Consider the following 20,912-nt stretch of genomic DNA (forward strand, 5'->3'; position numbering starts at 1 on the left):
TCATGTAGGCTGTACATGAGTGAAGCTAGCTGTGTTCAGCCAGCAGAAAATCAGCAGTAAGATCCTAATTGGATGCGCTTGTCTTGTTAATTGTTGCGACTCAGCTATTTTTTGGTCATTACGGATGATTTGTTCAGATAAAATGAAGGAAGCCAGGAGGGAATTGACAGGCAACAGAGCTGATGGGGAACTTGTTTGTTCTCTCTCTTGCTGTCGCTTGTACTTATAAATACTTAGAAACATACATCTGTCTCTGGTGAAGCCACAAACCTCCTCTTCCCATCTCTCTAATTCTGGCATTCCAGGAATGACATTTTCTTCTTTTTCTTTGTTTTGATTGTCGCTTTTAGTTCATTATTACATGATTTTCTTTCTATTCGCATTATATTATCAATAGAAAAAAGCTAAACTATCAACAGACATTTAGAGTTACTTCTATTTACCTGTAAACAGGTTTAATGACTACTTTCCTTCCTGTCACCCAACAACAAGTGCTGTTCATCTTTATTGTTTGCAGGAATCTACCTTGTGATTTATTTAGTAATGGACTGTGGTTTGACATTAAGAAATTGAGAGATTAAGATGATCCACTGATGTTTAATTTGCTCCTTATTTGTTCCTAATTTTCTATTATATAAACACACTAAAATACATGCATACAAACACTGAAGTTTGTCTGATTATTCATCAATAAGTAAGTGAATTTTTAGGAAATCCCTAAAATTCGAGGACCAATTGAAGTTTTAATTGGAAGGTAAAGCTTTACGGAACAGTCCCACAACCAAATAAAATCGTAATCGCAACCAAATGGAAACTATCTGTAAAGGTTGCCCAATGGTTTCCATTATATGGATGCATAAAGACCATTAAAAGGAACCGAAACTTAAAACTTATACTAAAAAAAAGCTGTTCCTGCAAAACAGCAGTGAGAATGCTGATGAAGTTGAATGGGGATAGCTGACAATGCTAAAAAAGTGGAAAATCTTTCAATGATGATAAATTAAATGCTGAAAATCCAATTGCTGAGGTCTTGGTTGAAGGAATTTGAATTTGAAATAACAATAGTGGAATGATTTAAACCTTGTGGAAGTACAGAAAATTTGATGAGAGGGCTGAAAAAAATTGAGAAGTTTTTTTTCATGTTTTTTTAAACCGTTATATTTCAATATTTGCTTAATATTTGAAAAAGCTGATCCATTTGGTAATAGTTGAATGTCTTGTGACCCATTTAAAGTTTGAATGGTGTCTCCAGCTGAAAATCTGCAGAAACAGTCAAGTTGGAAAGAGGAGGAAGTTTTTGAAGAGTTTAAAGCACTTTCCATTCATTTGAATGAGGAAAAAAGTTGAATCAAAGTTGAATAGTTCAAAAAGTGTAAAAGATATAAACACCAAAAGAAATAGCACACATCTCCTGATGGAGCTAAACGTTTTGATACCAAAACTGCAGAAATCGGTGAAAGATTGCAGAAGTAGTTGGCGGACAAAAAACGCACAGAATAATAGTAATAAAGAAAAGCAGGAAAACAATAGTTTGCAGCATTCTCACAATTATAAAAACAAAATGGCGACCCTAGACCACAATAACTATGTTCCTGGAGCGTTCTCGGATCCTAAAATCCGGGATAACACGCAGGGTAAGTTGTGAAGCCTTCTCACGGACTCAGCAGCTCGCACACGCCAAACAGAGTCGACTCAGCCCAGCATCAACGTGTGGCGACACAAATTGACCCAAATATCGCAGAATCAGCGAGTTTAGAGGATGATTAGTTTCAAAGTTTCGGTGTGACACCGATGTGCAACAAATACGCACCAGTTCCAGCTTGAAAGGCATATTAGACAAGGCCCAAAATGTTCAACAGTGCACTTCCTCAGCAGAGGAGCTTTTACAAAGAAACGTGCACAGCCTTACATATCCTCCACTGTAATCAACACCATGTGTCTCCATGTAAACAAGATCCTCATCCACACTAATCTGATCCCAGTTTTAATCCATAAATGCTTCAATCCATCCTTCCTGATTTCCCCCCCAAGCAGCTGTTACTGCCTCCATCTCCACTGACCTGTGTGTTGGATAGTTAGCCAGCTAAGCAAACATGCTACGGCTTAATCTGTCAAATAATGAAAGATTAAAGGAGATGTGCCAGTAAAATTTATAAAAAAAGACAGACAGGGGAGTGATAGCCGGGTCGAAGATGTTATCCGGCATGCAGAACGCTGCACGGGCTGAATTATAGGACGGAGGGAGGCAACACAAACCACATCGGACCGGAACACACCAGCTGGCTGATGAGTGCTCCTCGGTGGGTTTGTGTGAAGACGGCCGATTGAATGACAGCCTAAGGTGACAGTAGGGGCCCTTGGGAAAACCAGAACAGGACATGGCGTCTGGTTTGGTCTTGCAACCGTCTGCTTGACGTCGTCCCACGGACCCCTGTTCCCACTCTAGGGAAACCCCGACTCGAGCCGTCACTGTGGGAACAGATGGTTTCCTTGACAATGAGCAGGCGCGCTCTGATTGGCTCGCGCTCCGAAGTAGGGGCAGCGCAGCTTTGTGTATTTTACAGGTATGAAATGCATGTTTTATGAGTTGAAGGGAAATTTTATTCCACTAACATTTAATCTCAGGTCTTAGTTTCATTCATTTAGGCTCTAAAGCAAACGTAGCAAATTATTTTCTACTTATTCACGCATGAAAGTTTATTGTCAAGTAGTTTGAGGCAATTTTGAGGCTCAGACACAAAAACAAATGGAGAGAAAACGAAGATTTGCCGAATTGTGAGAGGAAATCAGTTGCACAGTCTGGCAGAAGAGTGGAAAAACAGAAAAGATCCACATGGGAAAGGCACCAAGAAAATAAATAAAAAGCAAAGTCTAAGCAATGCAAAAACACCCCCAAATCCAGCATAAAAGGACCACATTCTGCATCTTCTTTGTTATTTGTGGATTAACACGGTCCACCTATTGATTAGTCTGACTTCCTGCCTTTTGTGGCCGTCTGGATAAAAGCAAACGATTGCTTTTCAACTCCATGGACAGCTGGACACAACCCAGAACAGTCAAACTCTCCAATGCACACACTGTGTTGTCACCAACTCATGTTTCATGCCATCATTGCTCTTTATGCAGCCGCCGCAGCTCAGTTTGAACAATCAGGGTTGAATTCTGACGATCACAGCAACTTTTCACCACGGCTCAAACTTTAAAAATGATGTCACAGCGATTTGAGCGACGGCGACAAACTTCTGCATCAGAGGGTCGGTTTAGTTAATCACTCAAAAACGTTTGTGTTGCTCCGCTTCGCTGCATAAATCCATCGGCAGGTGCGTGAGACTGATTGGAAAGCTCAGATAAAACATGAAAACACGGTGAGTGTTTGTTCTTTTGCAGACATTTTTACTCTCCCACATCATTTTATTGTAAAATAAGAGTACTGCGGGATTAAATCGATGAAAATACTGATACGGTAACTCTGAAAAGATGCATCCATTTCTAAAAACCTTCAGCTAAAAATGTACATTTTCACCTCTCGGTAAGACTGACGGAATATGCAGTTAAAGGGGAACTCCGGTGTTTTTAAACCTTATTTCTGGCATGAAATACGTTCATCTGCTCCCTGAGAACAGTTTGGTGAAAGTCGGCGTCCTTCTGAAGATATTTAGATAACTGGAGATCCATATAACGGAGTGAACGGGGCTTAGAGGATGCAGCCTCTAAATAAGGCATTATCTGTCTTTATTTCACCAATACTTTAAGAAGAATGAATGAATGAACATGTGCTATAGCTCTGTTAGCTCATAGCTGCTGTTATGTGGCTACTTGCGGCTATCGGGGGGCTTATAGAGGGCTTTCTACACACTCGATGATGTCATCGCTGCCCGCCGCTGCAGCACAGCTCATTCACTCCGGTAAGAACGTCCATCTTACTCAAAGTCGTCGTTCACGTTGACAAAATCTGATAAATATCCTGCCATGTTGCACAAAACTATCAGCAGCAAACTGTGTGTGAAGTTAGCCGACTGTCACAGAGCACGGAGTGAATAAGCTGTGCTGCAGGGGGGCGTGTGGATGAAGTGGTCCCAGTAGAGTGCCTGTGTAGAAATCCCTCCGTTAGCTCTCCTATAGCTGCAAGTAGCCACATAACAGCAGCTATGAGCTAACAGAGCTATAGCACACGTTCATTCATCCATTCTTCTTAAAGTATTGGTGAAATAAAGACAGATAATGCCTTATTTAGAGGCTGCATCCTCTAAGCCCCGTTCACTCCGTTATATGGATCTCCAGTTATCTAAATATCTTCCGAAGGACGCCGACTTTCACCAAACTGTTCTCAGTGAGCAGATGAACGTATTTCAGGCCAGAAATAAGGTTTAAAAATACCGGAGTTCCCCTTTAAAGTAATCTTTTACTTTATGAACTGCTGACGAATAAAAACATCTGGCAGAGCAAATACAGTAGATCCAGATGCCAGGATGAGGTCTCAAAGTTAGATTCTGAACTGCAGAATTAGCATAAAGGCAGGTTTTATAAACTGCGAGCCCTCAGGAGAGCACAGGCAGAATAATGGACTTTTTAAACTTTTTGACTACATTTGGGCACGACCGGATTGGACGGAGGCTTCGTCACGGCAGCAGTTAGCAGAGAACTTTACTGCAAAATGTGACACAGCGTTATTTACTAAAGGCTTTGAGCGACTTGTTTTTTTATTGCAGGTGTACAAGACATGCATAACCTTTTTATCAAGTTAAATTAGGCAAGTTAGCCAGAGGCGCCGTCCAATTTAGAGCAGTACGAGAGTAACTGGCTGTTGGAGAGGCTGCGGCATCGGGGGGGTCAGCTTAACAGAGCTGTGTCTGAAATAACCAAGTGCGCTGAGCTGTAGAAACTCCATTTTCTTCTTTTATTTAGCCATTTTCTCATCAAGCTATCAAATCTTGGGAGAAATATAAAGGTTGATGCCTCGGTTTGGAGGTACAGTCATGCTCAAAGGTGCTTTAATGGGTCACATGAGTGAAGAAGAAGAATAAATAACAGCCTATTTAACTGTGAGATATGTGACACCATTCAGGTTATGTTGGCCATTTCTTTTCTAATAACCAACAAATGCTGATCCATTTAACAGAAAAAGGTCCTGCCTGGTCAGAGAAATGTCTGCTTTCATCCATTTACCCGTGAAACAGTTTCCCAATGTCAGCAAAAGTCTGATAATACTTTATTTAGACACATAACCAAGCTGCCCAGGGTGCATCCAGCCACATTTTGGGACTCTAGAGCTGTTGGAAAGTATGAAAAGTCCCATCTCCTGCAGAATAAATCATGCAGTTGGTCTGATTTGTCGATGCACACATCAGAACTGCTTGGACCTTTAATGCCAGCATGCTTTTCGGAGGAGGGGGCTGCATTGCTGCCAATTACAGCAGCAGCTCATTAAAGAGGCTGCTTAAGTGAACTGACAGCCAAAATGTTCACTTTTAGGTGAGAGAGGAGCTTAGCTGTGAAGCACTAAAGCCAGAGCTAATGGCCAATTTACTTTAATAAAGAAATAAGAAAAGCCCGGCCTATAAAATGTGTTCAAACTGTTCAGCAGGTTATTATGTAAAACTGCAGGAAGAGCCCACAAACTGTGGGAGTCACTTCGTTTCTGTTCAGGAAGTTTCTCCCAACCAGTAAAAACCTTTTTCCATCGAAGGGAAGCAATTAAACTCAAAATCGGACAAGAGAAATTGGACTTTTGAGGCGCTTAAAAGGCAGAACATGCACAAAGTGGACAGCCGGACGCTGCTAGCCTGGTTTTACTGTATCAGCGTGTCGTGGATGTTTGGAGGGTTGCAGACGAGGTCAGAGCAAGGATCACAGACTAATTACGGTGCAGAAGCACCCAGTCTCCATCAGATTGTTTAGGAAGCATTAGGGGGGAAACATGCCCCCCCCCCCCCGGTGCACTGCGTATAATTAGTTTGGAGCCAAGGTCACAAAGCAACACAAGCACAGGGACAAAAACCAGCCCAACACACACACAAAAGCACTTCTTCTGCTTCTGAACACTCCTGATCCTCCAGCTTTCTCCCCCCATTATTTCCTGAATGAACAGCCAACAACCTGATAGTTATTTATTTATCGGCTCGCACCTTTACGCACGGAAACACGGGCCAGTAATTACCTTCAGTGTACGGCTCGGTGAAATCAGGCCCACGTTTAAAGCATCTGTTGATTCTCTCATTTCCATTCAACCAATGACATGATGCCCGATCGGAGCATTTAAAGACTAACTGCTGCGGTTATTCTTTAAGTGTTATTTCAGATGAGGGTCATGGACCCCACTGCAAAGACTTGGCAGGTGCTTCTTTCTGCGTGCCAAGAGGCGGTGATTAGAGAAGCTGTGCAGAAACGTGGCCACGAACCGGCGTTATGCTGAAAATGAAGCACACTCTCGTGCTTTTTCTTCATATTTCACTGCACAGTAAAGCCTCTTCTCCTGGACAACATGAGTGTTGTTTCCAGGCTGCAAAAGATGACAGATAAGCAGAGGAATAAAGGTGGAGGTGGGGGTGCATTTAGGGCCGACAGATGGCTCGACCGCTGAGAGCCGGTGGCCAAAAGGCTTGGGCTTGAAATGATGCAACAAAATGAAGTCCGGTGCTGCGGTCTCGAGACGATCAGATGTCTGAAAGCTGCTGACACCAGAGGTCCATCTGGCTTTTCCAACAGCCGGGAGCAACAGAGCTCTGAGCAAACAAGTGAGTGTTTTATGTGGACTCTGCAAAGCCAGAGAGGCCCGGGCAAATAATGCAATATCAGGAAAGAAGCTGCCGTTACCGTCTGTCCGAGCTCTAAGCCTCAGTCTGAGGACAGCAGGATGCTCGGCTGAAACGTGGACTCGTCCGACCACAGAGCACTCAGCAGGGCTCCTGCTTCCTGTTCCCGTGTGTCACACCGATCAGTCACCTGAAGACCCAACAACAAGAGGCGTCTGTCCTTCACACACTTTGAATTCGACCCTGAGCCTCCACCGGTTCCTGCTCCGAGGGACGAGGCCTTTGGGCCAAAGCTGCTTTTCATAATCAATCCCGACACCTTCACCCGTCACAGCGCTGCTTCTTTTCCTTGGTTCGAAATTCCAGGACGTTTGGTTCGTGGAGCTCCTGAAAAGGATTTCCTTTTCCTGACGTTTCCTCCATTTATCGGAGTCATTCCTCCTTCATTTGATGATTTTATTTGCTGTTTGTTCAGCTCAGCCATCGGTTAAAGAAACTTTGGGGATGAAGCTGCAAAAAGAAGCTTCCAGACGGGTTTTATTTGTTCTTTTTTAGTGATGTTTCATGTACTCAGTATGCGTGGCAGCGGATTATATCAGTGATTAATCACTTTGGTGGGAGTAAATCGATATTTTAGCCACGTTTTATACAGTCTGAGCAGACTGAGGTCAGGTGCTGTGTGGGAAGGTCAACAGAAGATGTTTGTGCAAGATGTGGACCTGAAGGAAGCAAGTAAAGGCTGTTTTTGGCCACAGATCAGGCATCTCTGCTGATTTTGTTATTAATATTCCCCTGAGACGGGGGTTCGTTCGTCTCCCTGTGAGGTACAGCAGGATGAAAGCATCCGGCCCATATTAGTCACAACGTGGTGAAAACTGTGGGGAGGAGTTAATGGATTAGATTCACAGTGAAGGAGGCTTTCAGGCGGTGCTTACCTGGATGCCGTCGAGCAGTTTGCTCATGCACCAGAAGCTGTCAGCCTCGATGTTCCTCAGAGCCTCTTCCTGGAGACTGGACACGTCAAAGTTTTCCACTTCCTCCTCTGGAGAAGAGAGAACATAACAGAGAGTAAGGAAGGAGTGGGGAGAAAGATGGACAGGAAAAGACTGCGTGTGACAGCCGAAGGAAAATTGGACAGAAAGTTCAAGAAAGGCATAAAGAGGGAGAACAATTCAAAGCATTCGGCTCATTCAGACAGAGACTCGTTACAACAGATATTTACATGAAGCAGCAAAGATGCTGCTCCTGAATCTCTGATGATGCTGAGGGTCTGGGACAGTAATTAACAGACAAATCAAGTCAAAACCAACATATTTTACGAGGATTTAGAAAGCATTACACAGCAAATCACACCTATACGATGCTGTGTTTTCAGGGGATTCATTTGAGCGTCGATGGAGAAAGATAAACAGTCTGCAAATGAGCAAAGCCAGGTTGGGATGAAACGCTGCCGGCTGAACAAAGGAAAGCAGCGACAGTCCCCAGTCATCTCCAGTGGCTGACTCCAGCGACGGGTGTCATCAGATGTCATTAACGGCAGCAGTGTGTGACGGACTCTGACGGGCCCGTGACAAGCCACTGACAGCCAGTGCCGAGAAGATGGGACAAGACTGATTAACAATGATCCGAAGTGAGAGGGAGAAAGGAGAGCAGGCGGCAGACAGAAAAAGAGCAAATGCAAAGAGAGTGTGCTTATACAGCCACGCCGAGAAAGGTGTGCCGTGTATTTAGAGCGTCCGCTCCTAACAGGCACCCGTGCACAAGCGCAGGACCTGGCAGCTCGGCTCCGTATCCTTGGCAACCCCTGTGGGATGCTGTCAAGGTGGTAATGAGCATGCTCAGTCAGTCAGACAGACGGACGGATGGATGGACAGGGGCTGGCAGTGGGCCGTGACCACGAAGCCACTAACAGCCAGGCTGGATGTGTGCAACTTAAAGAGGAGAAAAAACCGCGAGTACCATAAGTTTAGGGTTTTTAAGGGTTAAGAGTGAGTTTAAAGGTTAAAGTTAAAGGTCAGGTTGAAGTTCTGGAGGAAGAGGATACAGTTCCTTCATCTGATACCATATAGAGGAGACTGGACACTAAATCTGATCCAAGGTTAATGCAGATGTTTACATGATAAAACATTAAGAACGGTGCGAAAGTCTTCAGCCAGCCGTCATTTCTTTATATTTTTCTCACACTTTCTGATGATCCTTGATATTAATCGTGACCAATACTCCTGTTTCTCTTGTTTGCCTCAAAGACACATCATTTGATCCCATTTCTTTAGTTGCATCTATGAAAAAACTTCAATAATTCTCCAGGCTCCAAGTTTTTCTTTGGACATTTTCTGCTTTTTCCCTCATTTTCAGTCAATTTTTTCTCTGTTCAGCCACTTAACTCTGACCTTTGACCCATTCAGGCAGAAAAAAGGCTCCTAACTCAAGGGATGAACCAGTGTTGTGTCGACACAGAACAGACAACTTAGCAAAGAAGCCATTTTAAACTGGATCTTTAGGCTCTTTGTTACCAGCAGCCTGTCACAAAGACACATCATTTGTTCCCATTTCTTTAGTTGCATCTATGAAAAACAGCAAAGAAAACACAGTTTGACAGACAGAAAATAGGATTTCTGCAGCAACAAGGTGATTCCCAAAGAGCTATTAGCTGAAAACTTGGCATATCTCAGCATGGTGTGCAGTGTGTCCTTAAAACATTTGAGGAAACTGGACAAGTGGAGGACAAAAGAAGAAGTGTCAGGCCTAAAAAACTATCTCCAGCAGATGAACAGGATCTGAAAGTGATGTCCTTAAGAAAGAGGAAAAAATCCAGCTGTGACCTGACAGGACCTGAGAGATGCATCTGGACCTTCAGCTGATCCATCTACTGTTGGCCCAAGCCTCATCAGAAATGGTCTCCATGGAAGGGTGGCTGTCAAGAAGCCGTTCTTAAGGAAGGGAAACAGGGAGAAAAGGCTGAGCTGTGCCAAATGACACAAGAAGTGGACTGAAAATCAGTGGCAGCAGGTCTTATGGAGGGATGAATCCTCCCCAGAGCCCGGACCTCAACATTATTGAAGCAGTGTGGGATCATCTGACAGAGAACGGAACAAAAGGCAGCCCACATCCAAAGAAGAGCTTTGGGATGTCCTTCAAGAAGCCTGGAGAACTATTCCTGAAGACTCCTTAAAGAAATGACAGAAAGCTGGTCTCAGAGGGTTCAGGCTGAGTTGGAGAATAAAGGAGCTCAGACCAGATATTCACTTTAACTGAGAAAAAACTCTGTTTCTGCCTTATCCATCATTTCTATCTGTGTTTCCACGTTTGAAATCACTGCTTGTTTTCCTGGAAATATCCAAAAGTTCCACAGATCTGTGTCCAAATGGAAAAAGTTCCACAAACAGCTGATGAATAAAACCTCTCCATTCCTCCTCATCTCACACTGAAGCCGCAGCTTAAGTCAACGACAATCAACTCGATCTAAATGCTGAGCTGGAGCAGCTGGTACAACAGCACAGAAACAAAAGCAGCCACCATCTGACCAATTAAGGCTCAGTATTTAATCTAATAGCTGCTCTATAGTGATGCAGAGGACAATGACGTTACAGCAGCACGGGCCTCTCTGTGGGATGCAGCAGCCCTGAGCATCAGAGACGGCATTAAATCTGCAGTTGAAAAGATTAATTGCGAACAGACTGACTGGCAATTCGCTCTGTGTCATTCCTGATTAACAGGGTGGAGAGAGTGCCACTGCGCCGGTGTTTTGGGAGACCCTGAGTATTCCAAAGTCTCAAATCAGTGTTCGGCGTGCCTGTGGCCTCGCTGTCGGGCTGCGCTCCAAACCTGGACCTTGACTCAGGAGCAGATTAGAAGGGACGGCTTCCAAGCGTCCAGTGGTTATAGTGGAATTAGACATTGCTCATCACAATAACAAGGACACACATGAGAAAGGGAAAGGGGGGGGGGGGGGGCCTCGGGACAGGGTGGCAGGATGAAAAGGCAACACTGCCCCCTGTGGTCAACGCAGGAACTGCTTAAAAGCTCTGAACACTGGTCATAGACACAGTGAAGAAGCTCTGTTTGGGCACTGGTTTAAGGATGAAATAATGCAGGCTTAGAGGTGAAAGTCTGCGGGTAGAGAGGCTGTAACTGTGGTTATTATACTGAGGAAGTGTCCTGACATCCTCCTGCCAAACGATCCTCTGAAGGTCCAACAGGAGCGACAGTTATTCCATCCGAGCAGCTCATTTCGATGCCTGGTTTGCAGAAAGTGAAACCTGAGCTTCCTCAAACAGCCCAACTTTGATCGTCTCCTTTTGTACATCAACAGCTCTCCTCTCCTCCCTCCCTCCCTCCCTCCACCTCTCAGCCATTTGACATCTCCTCTGTTGCTACCCTGCCTCTCCAAGCTGTTCTCCGCACTTGCTTCCCTCCTCACCTCTTCCTCCTATTGGCCACGGAGCCGGTTTCCTGCCGGGCCCCAGGGCTCATTTCCTGTTTGTCCTGGCGCGGGGGGCAACTTGTCCAGAGAGACCAACTGCTTGGTCGCTGCCAGCTGTGAGCGCTTGGCACAGCTTGGCATGCAGAGCTGGGTTACACCTCCAGAGACCGACACACTCTCACACTCTCACACCAGCGCTGCCATCTGCCCTCTACAACGAAGGGCCACAAGGTAATGTGATGTAAGATGATGAACGAGCTGGTTTAGCCTGATGTAATCACAGCGTGTGACGGCTCAGACGGCAATAAAAAGAACAAAAAAAAACAGTTTGACAGCCTTCTGTTGGCTCAGATTAATCACAAGCAAACTCGAGTCACCGGCCGCCAAAGACAGATCTCACGTGCATTATTTACAATTTACAGCCGTGCTTCCAGATAAATCTAATGAATCTAATGACTTACAGTTCGGGCGCTGAATTGAAACGTGTCTAAATCTACTTCACCCTCAGAATGACACCCAGGTGAGACAGCCGAAGGCTCGACTCACACGTTAGCTGTTTAGCTGCAGCAACAAGCTATGAGAGTTCCTCTCAGCGGCGCAATTAGCGTGGAAACACCGCTACCCCGTTAATGAGAAGTGAACATTTTCCAGAGAGGTGGTATTTATACTGTTGGATAATTAAGGAGAGTCAAGCCTGATGTCACACACAGAGAATCAGAGGAGATGAGAGCGCAGCGAGAAAAGAATTATGTTGGTGTGAAGAGACGAAAATAGACAGCTGAGGGTGAAAAAGGGGAGGAGCTCTGCATTTAAAGTTGCCCAGTGGATAAACTGTATCTGAGGCTAATGTTCCAGCAGAGTTAGCTAAAGACTGTGAATGTGCAGCAAACACTTTTCATCCCACTGTTTTAACAACTTGGTCCAGTTCAACGCTGGACTGAAGGAACTGAGCCACAAAGAGGATCAGTTCCAACTCTCAGAGCCTGAACTTCAGAGCAGGGAAATGGAAGCATCTGAGAAATAACTCCTCATGGTTTATTTACTGATTCATTTCTTCCTTTAGCAGCAGCTAACGCTAACAGCTTAGCTAATGAAATAACTCCTCATGGTTTATTTATTGATTTATTTCTTCCTTTAACAGCAGCTAACGCTAACAGCTAATGCTAACAGCTTAGCTAATGAAATAACTCCTCATGGTTTATTTACTGATTTATTTCTCCTTTAGCAGTAGCTAACGCTAACAGCTTAGCTAATGAAGATGACGTACACCAACTTCTAAGGAGTTATTGCTGTTCCTTTCTGAAAGATGAACATTATTGTTCCCACATTACTTTGTTAGCTGAAGCTAACACTAACAGCTTAGCTAATGAAATAACTCCTCATGGTTTATTTACTGATTTATTTCTTCCTTTAGCAGCAGCTAACGCTAACAGCTTAGCTAATGAAGATGACGTACACCAACTTCTAAGGAGTTACTGCTGTTCCTTCCTGAAAGATGAACATTATTGTTCCTACATTACTTTGTTAGCTGAAGCTAATGCTAACAGCTTAGCTAATTAAATAACTCCTCATGGTTTATTTACTGATTTATTTCTTCCTTTAGCAGCAGCTAACGCTAACAGCTAACGCTAACAGCTTAGCTAATGAAGATGACGTACAGCAACTTCTAAGGAGTTATTGCTGCTCCTTTCTGAAAGATGAACATTATTGTTCCCACATTACTTTGTTAGCTGAAGCTTTCTAGCTGAACGGTTCCGTTCTGTAACTCAGACAACCTGCAGCTGTGTTTAAGGTGTGTTTCCAACACAACACCGGTCCTCTCCTCACTCTCTGTGTGTTAGCGTTACATTATCGGCATGTTTCTGATAAAGATGTAGGTCTCCAGGTACAATTGTTTAATGAGGTTAATATATCCAAAATGTTTAAACGCAGTAATTAACGGAACACATGCATTACTACGAGTTACGCTGTGCACATCTCCAGCTTGGTCCATTACTGTTGATGAGAAAGCATCGTTTGCTAGCATCTGCTGCTAACTTACAGCTAACTGCTAACTTACAGCTAGCTGCTAACGTACTGCTAACTGCTAAGTTACAGCTAGCTGCTAACTTACAGCTAACTGCTGACTTACAGCTAACTGCTAACTTACAGCTAGCTGCTAACTTACAGCTAACTGCTGACTTACAGCTAACTGCTAACTTACAGCTAACTGCTAACTTACAGCTAACTGCTAACATACAGCTAACTGCTAATTTACAGCTAACTGCTAACTTACAGCTAACTGCTGACTTACAGCTAACTGCTAACTTACAGCTAACTGCTGACTTACAGCTAACTGCTAACTTACAGCTAACTGCTGACTTACAGCTAACTGCTGACTTACAGCTAACTGCTGACTTACTGCTGACTTACAGCTAACTGCTGACTTACTGCTGACTTACAGCTAACTGCTGACTTACTGCTGACTTACAGCTAACTGCTAACTTACAGCTAACTGCTAACTTACAGCTAACTGCTAACTTACAGCTAACTGCTAACCTGTTTCCCTCTGGGATCAGTAACTATCTGTATCTATAGAGCTGGAGTGTTTCTGACTGGAGGAACAGCTTCATTCTGTCTGTGTTCCTGCATTAAATCACAGCAGGTGTCCAGGTGCTAATGAGGTAACGCAGGTAAACACACCTGAACTCTCCACAGCAGCATGACGGCGTGTCCTCAGCTAACAGACAGACAGACAGACAGAAGACAAAGATGAGAGCCGCTGTGCTTAAACCAGCAGGTATTTTAACCAAAGCCCGTCTCATACATCTCAATAAATCATTTAAAATAGTTAAAAATGACACCTTTACGTAAAGGTTTCCTAATCCCTGATTTTTGTCAGAGCATCTTTCCTTTACATAATTCAATCAAAAATGATAAACAACTGTTGCCATGGACTCGAATACAAAAAGAAACATGCAAACGATGTCATTAAGAGTTTAATCTTTACGCTAAATCAAAGTTTTTTGGGTAAAAACGTGTAATTCTCTCTTTTTTTTTTGATATGTTCCACTTTCCCTCATCATGACCACCTTAACTGGACATTTAAAAGCTTCTCTCGTCTCTCTGCTGTCGGCACAAACTTTGATAGTTTCCGCTTAAACTTTTTAGCATAAAGAGCAGAGACCAGAGTCTCAGCAGTCCCACTTCAATTTATACAATTTATACATCTCAATAAGACCTCAGAAAATGGGCATTAGGCGACACCTTCATGTCTGGTTTCTGGAAAAGCAAGCACCTTAATTTCATAGACCTCCAAAAAGAAACCTTGTTATTTCTAAGTGCAGTGCATTGGGAGCTAACTCCGTGAAAGCACTGACCCTCAGCCTCACCACAGCAACACTTTATTCTCCCGCTACCTGCACCATAACCAGGGAGTTCATCCATCAACCCGATCATTTCACCCCCCGACATCAACTGGAACCACTGGCTGACACCCACTAACGTAAGATGAGGAAGCCTCAGCAGTTTGACTTTGAGTAAGTCCACAACACCCCACAAACCCTCCCATCACCGGGGCCTGACGCTGCTGCACATCTGCAGGGAGAATACTCAGCCGTAACCATGGCAACGAGACGAGAGATGCAACGACGACTGGGATCTTCATTTGTGTGCGTGAATCCGAATGGCACTTTAAGAAAAAAAGGGGAAAAAGGGAAGGTCGACGGCAGCATTCATCACATCTGGAGCAACACGACGGTTTCTGTTCGGTCTGATGTCTAAAGGCCGCCGGTTTGGAATCGTTCCTTCACAGGTGTTCATTTCCTTCAATACGCTTTGGATCCAAGTCTGATGTTGCACAAACAATTTAACCCAAATAAGGCCAATGAGGAAAGCCGTGTTGCAGAGTTTTAAGAGCTTAAAATATGGAGATATTTGCTCTGCGGCTTCACTTAAGTGTGACAATAAAACTCTAAACTCCTCTTTAAATCATTATTTATGATGAAAACTAAGCAGAAAAAACGTCACTTTTTGTTTCTGGGTGATTTTAAGGATAAATTGATTTATCATAGCTGAAGTTGTGAATGAAGCTGGAACGCTCGTCTTGCTCATCAATGACTTCCTCCTCTTGCACATCCTCGGTGGTGTGCACATTAATCCAAACCCTCTGAGGGCAGAAGCGGGTGAGAAACTGTGATCAGGTGCTTTTATGAGCAGCCGGAAGATAATTAGAGCTGTAACAACAGTTATAAAACTAAACGCCTGACAACTGACCCTTCTTTTTAGCTCCTCTCTCGGCTCAGGGACGCAGTGTTCTCATCTATGTGCGTCGGATCAACAGGAAGGTCAGATTCCCTGCAGTAAAGAAGTCTAAAAGTGCACGTATGAAGCCTCGTGCAGCACCCACCGTCTCACAAAACCTCCGATTTATTCAGGGGAAGGTAATTCTGCCTAATGTGCAACACACATTTGGGAGCTGAGAGAAACTTTCCTGTGATGTAAGTGAGGGATCAGCCCATTAAGTCATTAGTGTATGTAATCTGCAGGCCTAGTTAAGGAGATAAAACATTAGGGGAACAGTAATAAGCCGGCGTTATTAACAACATCAGACACATTAAAGCGCACGGGTGGCAGCGCCAACGGCCCCGAGATCTGTGCCGAAGCGCAGTTACCTGTCCTCCGTGTGCACGTGCACGTGCACGTCTGGGAACGCGGTCGTGACGCAATCCTAAGCACAACACACACCAACGGCGCCGCAGCACGGCTAGATGAGCGTTTCAATTGCCTCCAGTTGCATCAGGTCAAGCGGAACGCATCTCGCTGGTGACAGAATGATAAAACATTTTTCCACGTGCGCGCACACGTGCACACACACGTGCACACACACCCCAGTCACAAAGCAGACACAAGGAATAGAGACGCGAGGAGATCTGAAGCTTCTCGGCGAGGAGAGCTTCAATTTATGGCTTTTTATAGTCAAGTAATTAAGTTAATCTAAAAATATTCAATAACCCCTGCGATTATTCACCGAAGATAAATCATTTTTTGACAGAACTATTTCTCTGGATCATTTAGGAGCTCTATTGCTCTTTATCTGGAGCGATGAGAGACTCTCTGGTAACACTAAGATAATAAGATCAGGCCAGAAGCAGAAGAAAGTCCAAGATATTGATTTTCAGCCTGATATCTCCTCTGATGTCAGTGACGATGGTGTCACTTCCTCTTCTGGGACCAGATCACTTTTTTTTGTACGGCTGCTTAACCAATTATCACATTTTCCAGGTGACGATGATACAAATCAACTCACCGAAGACCGATCAGATCAATCTGTTTTCAGTGGATGAGACATTTCAGCAAATATCTGACATAAAGGAGGGAAAAAACTGACTTAAACCAGATTTAACGGGTTTAATGGGCAGCTGAGATGAGGACATGCAGAATTCTTCTGTTTATTCCTCTCTGGGTTAACACCCAGCCAAGGGACCGTCTAATCCAGCGTACAGGTTCCAGTCCGAGCCTTCGCCGTGGGACGAGAACTCATCAAAACCTTAAAAATGTGACTCAGATAATCGAGTCAAAACCAAAACAAAGCCAGACTCGATAATCTTTGTTGTAATTCTACACGTTTTCCTTTAAATAGATTATTTAGATTCTCCTTCTCAGATCCAGATCCTCTAAATATTGGTCAGAAAACCAGCTGATTGTCATCTTTGGTAGAAAACAGTTGTTAGAACCCATAAAATACTGAAACTATCGTTTCCAGTGTTCTGGACTCTGTTCACTCCATTTTATTACAGTGGAAGAGGCCCAGCACCCCCTCTCACTCAGAGGTGTTCTCTATTTTGTGAAGTTGGAGAGGATCAAATGCCGCCTTCCTTCCAGATCCTCTAAATATTGGTCAGAAGCCCAGCTGATTGTTATCTTTGGTAGAAAACAGTTGTTAGAACCCATAAAATACTGAAGTTGGAGAGGATCAAATGCCGCCTTCCCTTCTGGGAGCCCCTCTTAGCTCACCTCCGGTCCCTCCAGCTTGATAAAACCTCGTGCACCAAAACCTGCATCATCCAGCCAAAAACTTTCCTCCCAGCAGCAGCAGGAGAGCTTCGTTCCTTTCATTAGATCTTTTTACTTGGTTTTACTCTGCTTGTTAGTTTAGATTAGATTAGATTGTCTATTTTAACGGTTGTCAGGGCCTTATTTTTCATGAACACCTGCATTGTTGAATGATGATGTGATCTCGGTGGTTCTGGAGCTCCGCAGGGCTCTGAGTTAACACCACAGACCTTCAGTGGATGTCGTTGGGGGTATATTTGGAGGACAACTGGAGGAGTTCAGGGTAGAGCCACAAATTTCTGACCATTACCACCTGTACAATAATAGAAATGCATTGATTTTGTGTCTCTCTCCCACAGGAGAAAACACGTAATTTTATAGGCTGTTAATAAAGAGATTCATGGACAATTAAGAAACTTGCTTTGTCTTTATGCTTTAAAGAGCTTCCTTTCCACATCACTTATTGACATCCTGTTGCTAGGATACATCCCGACAGCGTTGCCAGGTGGGAAATGTAGTTTTATCTCAGATACATCCAGGTTATTTTACTTAGTTTGGAAGGTTCCCACAGACTCATCCAGAGTAATTTATCCAGATTATTGTTCATCAGCGTTGCCAGGTGGGAAATGTAGTTTTTATCGTACCGGAGACACAAAATGATCGTATTTTGAGGGAAATTATCGTACACCCGTCATAACTAAAATAACAAGTCTATTGATGCGCTTTAGTCACCCTGAACAGCGTCTAACAGGCTCACAGCTTTGCATCAGCAGCCTTATAGTTGCGTTAGAATAAATGTCCCCGAAAACAAAGACGAGTGGAACTAATGAGCCGAATCATGAGGCCTGGAGGCTCCTGCTGTTAGGAACTTCTGAGGCAAACGTAGCTCACATAAAAAAGCACGATTGGCAAATGGAAACGCCTTCAGGGTTCACAAAAAAATCCGACAGACAGTTACGACATTCACAGAATGGTCAAATTATCGTATATTTGGCCTTTTTTGGGGGATTATTTATCGTACATCGTCCTCAGGGCAAAATGATCGTATAAATATGATAATTATCTGGCAAAACTGCATCCCGCAGTGGGTTTTTTTTAGCCGCCCGCAGCAAAAGTTCATACCGGACGCTACCGCGAGATTTGAGTTGGGATCCACCGGGTTCAGGGCATCAATAAGACCAGAGAGATGGCGAACAGCTTCTCAGCCGCTGTGCATTCTGGGAGAGGATGTGAAGGTGATGGAGGACCGCCAACAACCGCCTGGACTGGAAATCCAACACCGAGGCCTACTTTCTACTTTCTGAGATGCTTTAACCATGTTTTATCTGTCGAGCAGCGACTCGATAAACGGGAGTTCAGCTCCTTCAGGGCTGTGATGGAGAGGAAAACTAACCTCATACTGCACAGACAGCGGAGCTGAGTCCCAGGAAGACATCACCTGAACGGCACTGATGCTTGTTGCTATGGCTCCATCACACGTTGTAAAGTGTTGAGTTTCGAAAATAACTTCCCAAAGTCTCCATCTTTCTGAGAAAATCATCAAATCGTGCGTTTTTGCTCAGTAATTTACGGAGAAAAGGTTCTTTCTCATGCCACACATTTTTAAAACCGCTGCAACTAGAAAACAACATTTAATATTTGTCTTCTTTAAATTTAGCTGAGGTCAAAAAGCTTCCTGAAGAACGGCATCATGAAATGAAATGAGTGTGACATCGAAGACGGATGCAAACAACGAGTTTACGCGTGCCGAGCGAATTTATCCGGGAATCAAACATCAAAAATGACACATTTCCTTCATGTTTAACGCTCTGGAGAGGAGTTTGTGTGTTATCTCTTTAAGGCGACGGAGGGCGGGGGGGATAAACGCAAGTGGCAACCATCAAATGTCAGAGAAGATATTTCAGGAGAATGAAAAAGAGATATTTATACAGAGAAAGTCGGAGATAGAGACAGAGGGTCACAACCACACGGCTGATTCAATTTCTGCCAGTCCAATGCTATTACTTACCCCAGAAACATGGTGATTGTGTTCTGAACCAAACAGAGGAGTGGATACTGGGGCAATTCTCAAGGTAATGCAGAGACAAAGGGAGACACGGTCAAAGAAAATTGAAGAACAAATCTCAAACTGTCTGGGGAAAAATGAAGCCCACACTAAGTCAATAATCTGGCCCAATGATTAAAGCAGAAGGAATTAGAGAAAGCAAAAGCAGATAAGGAACAAAGCGGGAAAGGACGGTGTTCCTGCTGGATGTCAGCAGCTGGGCTCGGTGCAATCACTAAGCAGCTCATTAGAGCTAATAACAGACGTTAATCAGAGGGAGACTTAGAAGAGGCGACTCGACCAACGGTGGCCGGGCCGCCGGGAGGAAAAAAGACGATGTTAGTTAACCGCCAACTGGCCAGAATCCATTCAGAAAGCTGCATCTATGGCAGGTGGACGGACACAAAGCAGGCGCTCGTACAGGTTAAAGCAGCTATGGAGGCAGTTTAATGGTGGAAAACTGGTGAAACATAATCGCTCCGTTTTGAAGAGTTGGCTTAGAGCCAATTTACTCCTCCTGGGCTTTAGCTTCACAGTGACCTCACGCCCAGATTAATGCGAGACTCGCCATCGGCTTTAAGAAGTCAGAACACAGCACAGCGAGCGCTCTGCAGATTAACAGCGAAGACCCATATTCAGCTTTTTGACACTTGATTTTCTATCACAATAAATGGATAAAAGTCACATTTAACTCCCACATCTTTAAGGAAGAACATCAATAAGTCGATTATTTACAGTAAAAGCCAACTCTTCCTACAGGGTCGGGCTGCGCGAAAATCATAATCATAATCACGATTATTCACGATTATTCTGATCAATATTGTAATCACGATTATTAATCATGGAAAACCATGTTGTTGGTTTTTTTGCACCATTTATAAACAATGTACCAACAATTTTTAGTGAAAATTAAACTTTAAATTAGAATAAATGATAAATAATGCAAAATAAAAACAAAAACCCAATACTTTAACATTTTAAAGTACTAACTGTATTGATCGGACACGTCTTTGGCCAAATAAAAAGATCTCGCTGTTATTCCTGCGTGTCTTTGGGAGGTAGATGGATCGGGTTCTGGGTCGGCGCTGGACACGGACCGGGATTTTGTGAATTAACATTAGCTTTGGCCTTCATTCATTCCTGATATTTAGGTTTGTCATGTTTTTTTCAGGTGATTTAACAGATTAGTGGTGTTACTCTGGGGCAGACACTACTCTGTTGCACTCTTTGCAAACAACTTGCTCTTGTTTAACGTCACTTGACCTGAATCCGAATCAATTCCAGACAATGGATATCGCCCCGTTTCGAGGCTCAAGCTCCTCGCCGTCCCCAGATGCTTCTGGATTCTTCTCGGCTTTCAACTCGACTTCCTCTCATCAGTTTAACTCATAGACTGTTTAACTCGCTGCCTGCAGGCTGTCTAACTGTGCGCTTGTTATTCAGGCAGCTCAATGAAGCCTTAACCATGCTGTCGCCCCCTGGTGGTTGGTGGACTACTGGTTGAGCTGCATTTTTAATGTAAATATCGTTAACGATCAGGTTAATTTAATCGTGATCACGATCAAAATACGATTAATTCTGCAGCCCTACTTCAGGGTCACGATTTAAATATCCAAAAAGCCTCGAACCTTTATCACCATTTCTGATGAAAATGATCGAA

General features: G+C 43.8%; 1 protein-coding gene across 4 annotated transcripts in view; it reads right to left on the reverse strand.

The window, feature by feature from the left end:
* The window catches only part of tbc1d22a (TBC1 domain family, member 22a), a 132,983-nt gene that overhangs the window by 52,083 nt on the left and 59,988 nt on the right, over positions 1–20,912 (reverse strand). For all 4 annotated transcript variants that reach the window (XM_072377099.1, XM_072377100.1, XM_072377097.1 and 1 more), the window contains exon 10: positions 7,688–7,794. In XM_072377099.1, the coding sequence (XP_072233200.1) occupies positions 7,688–7,794 (107 nt within the window). The remainder of the gene's footprint in view (positions 1–7,687; positions 7,795–20,912) is intronic.

This window comes from Leuresthes tenuis, unplaced genomic scaffold (genome assembly GCF_036924035.1).
Source record: "Leuresthes tenuis unplaced genomic scaffold, fLeuTen1.0.hap1 SCAF_23, whole genome shotgun sequence".
Taxonomy (NCBI): domain Eukaryota; kingdom Metazoa; phylum Chordata; class Actinopteri; order Atheriniformes; family Atherinopsidae; genus Leuresthes; species Leuresthes tenuis.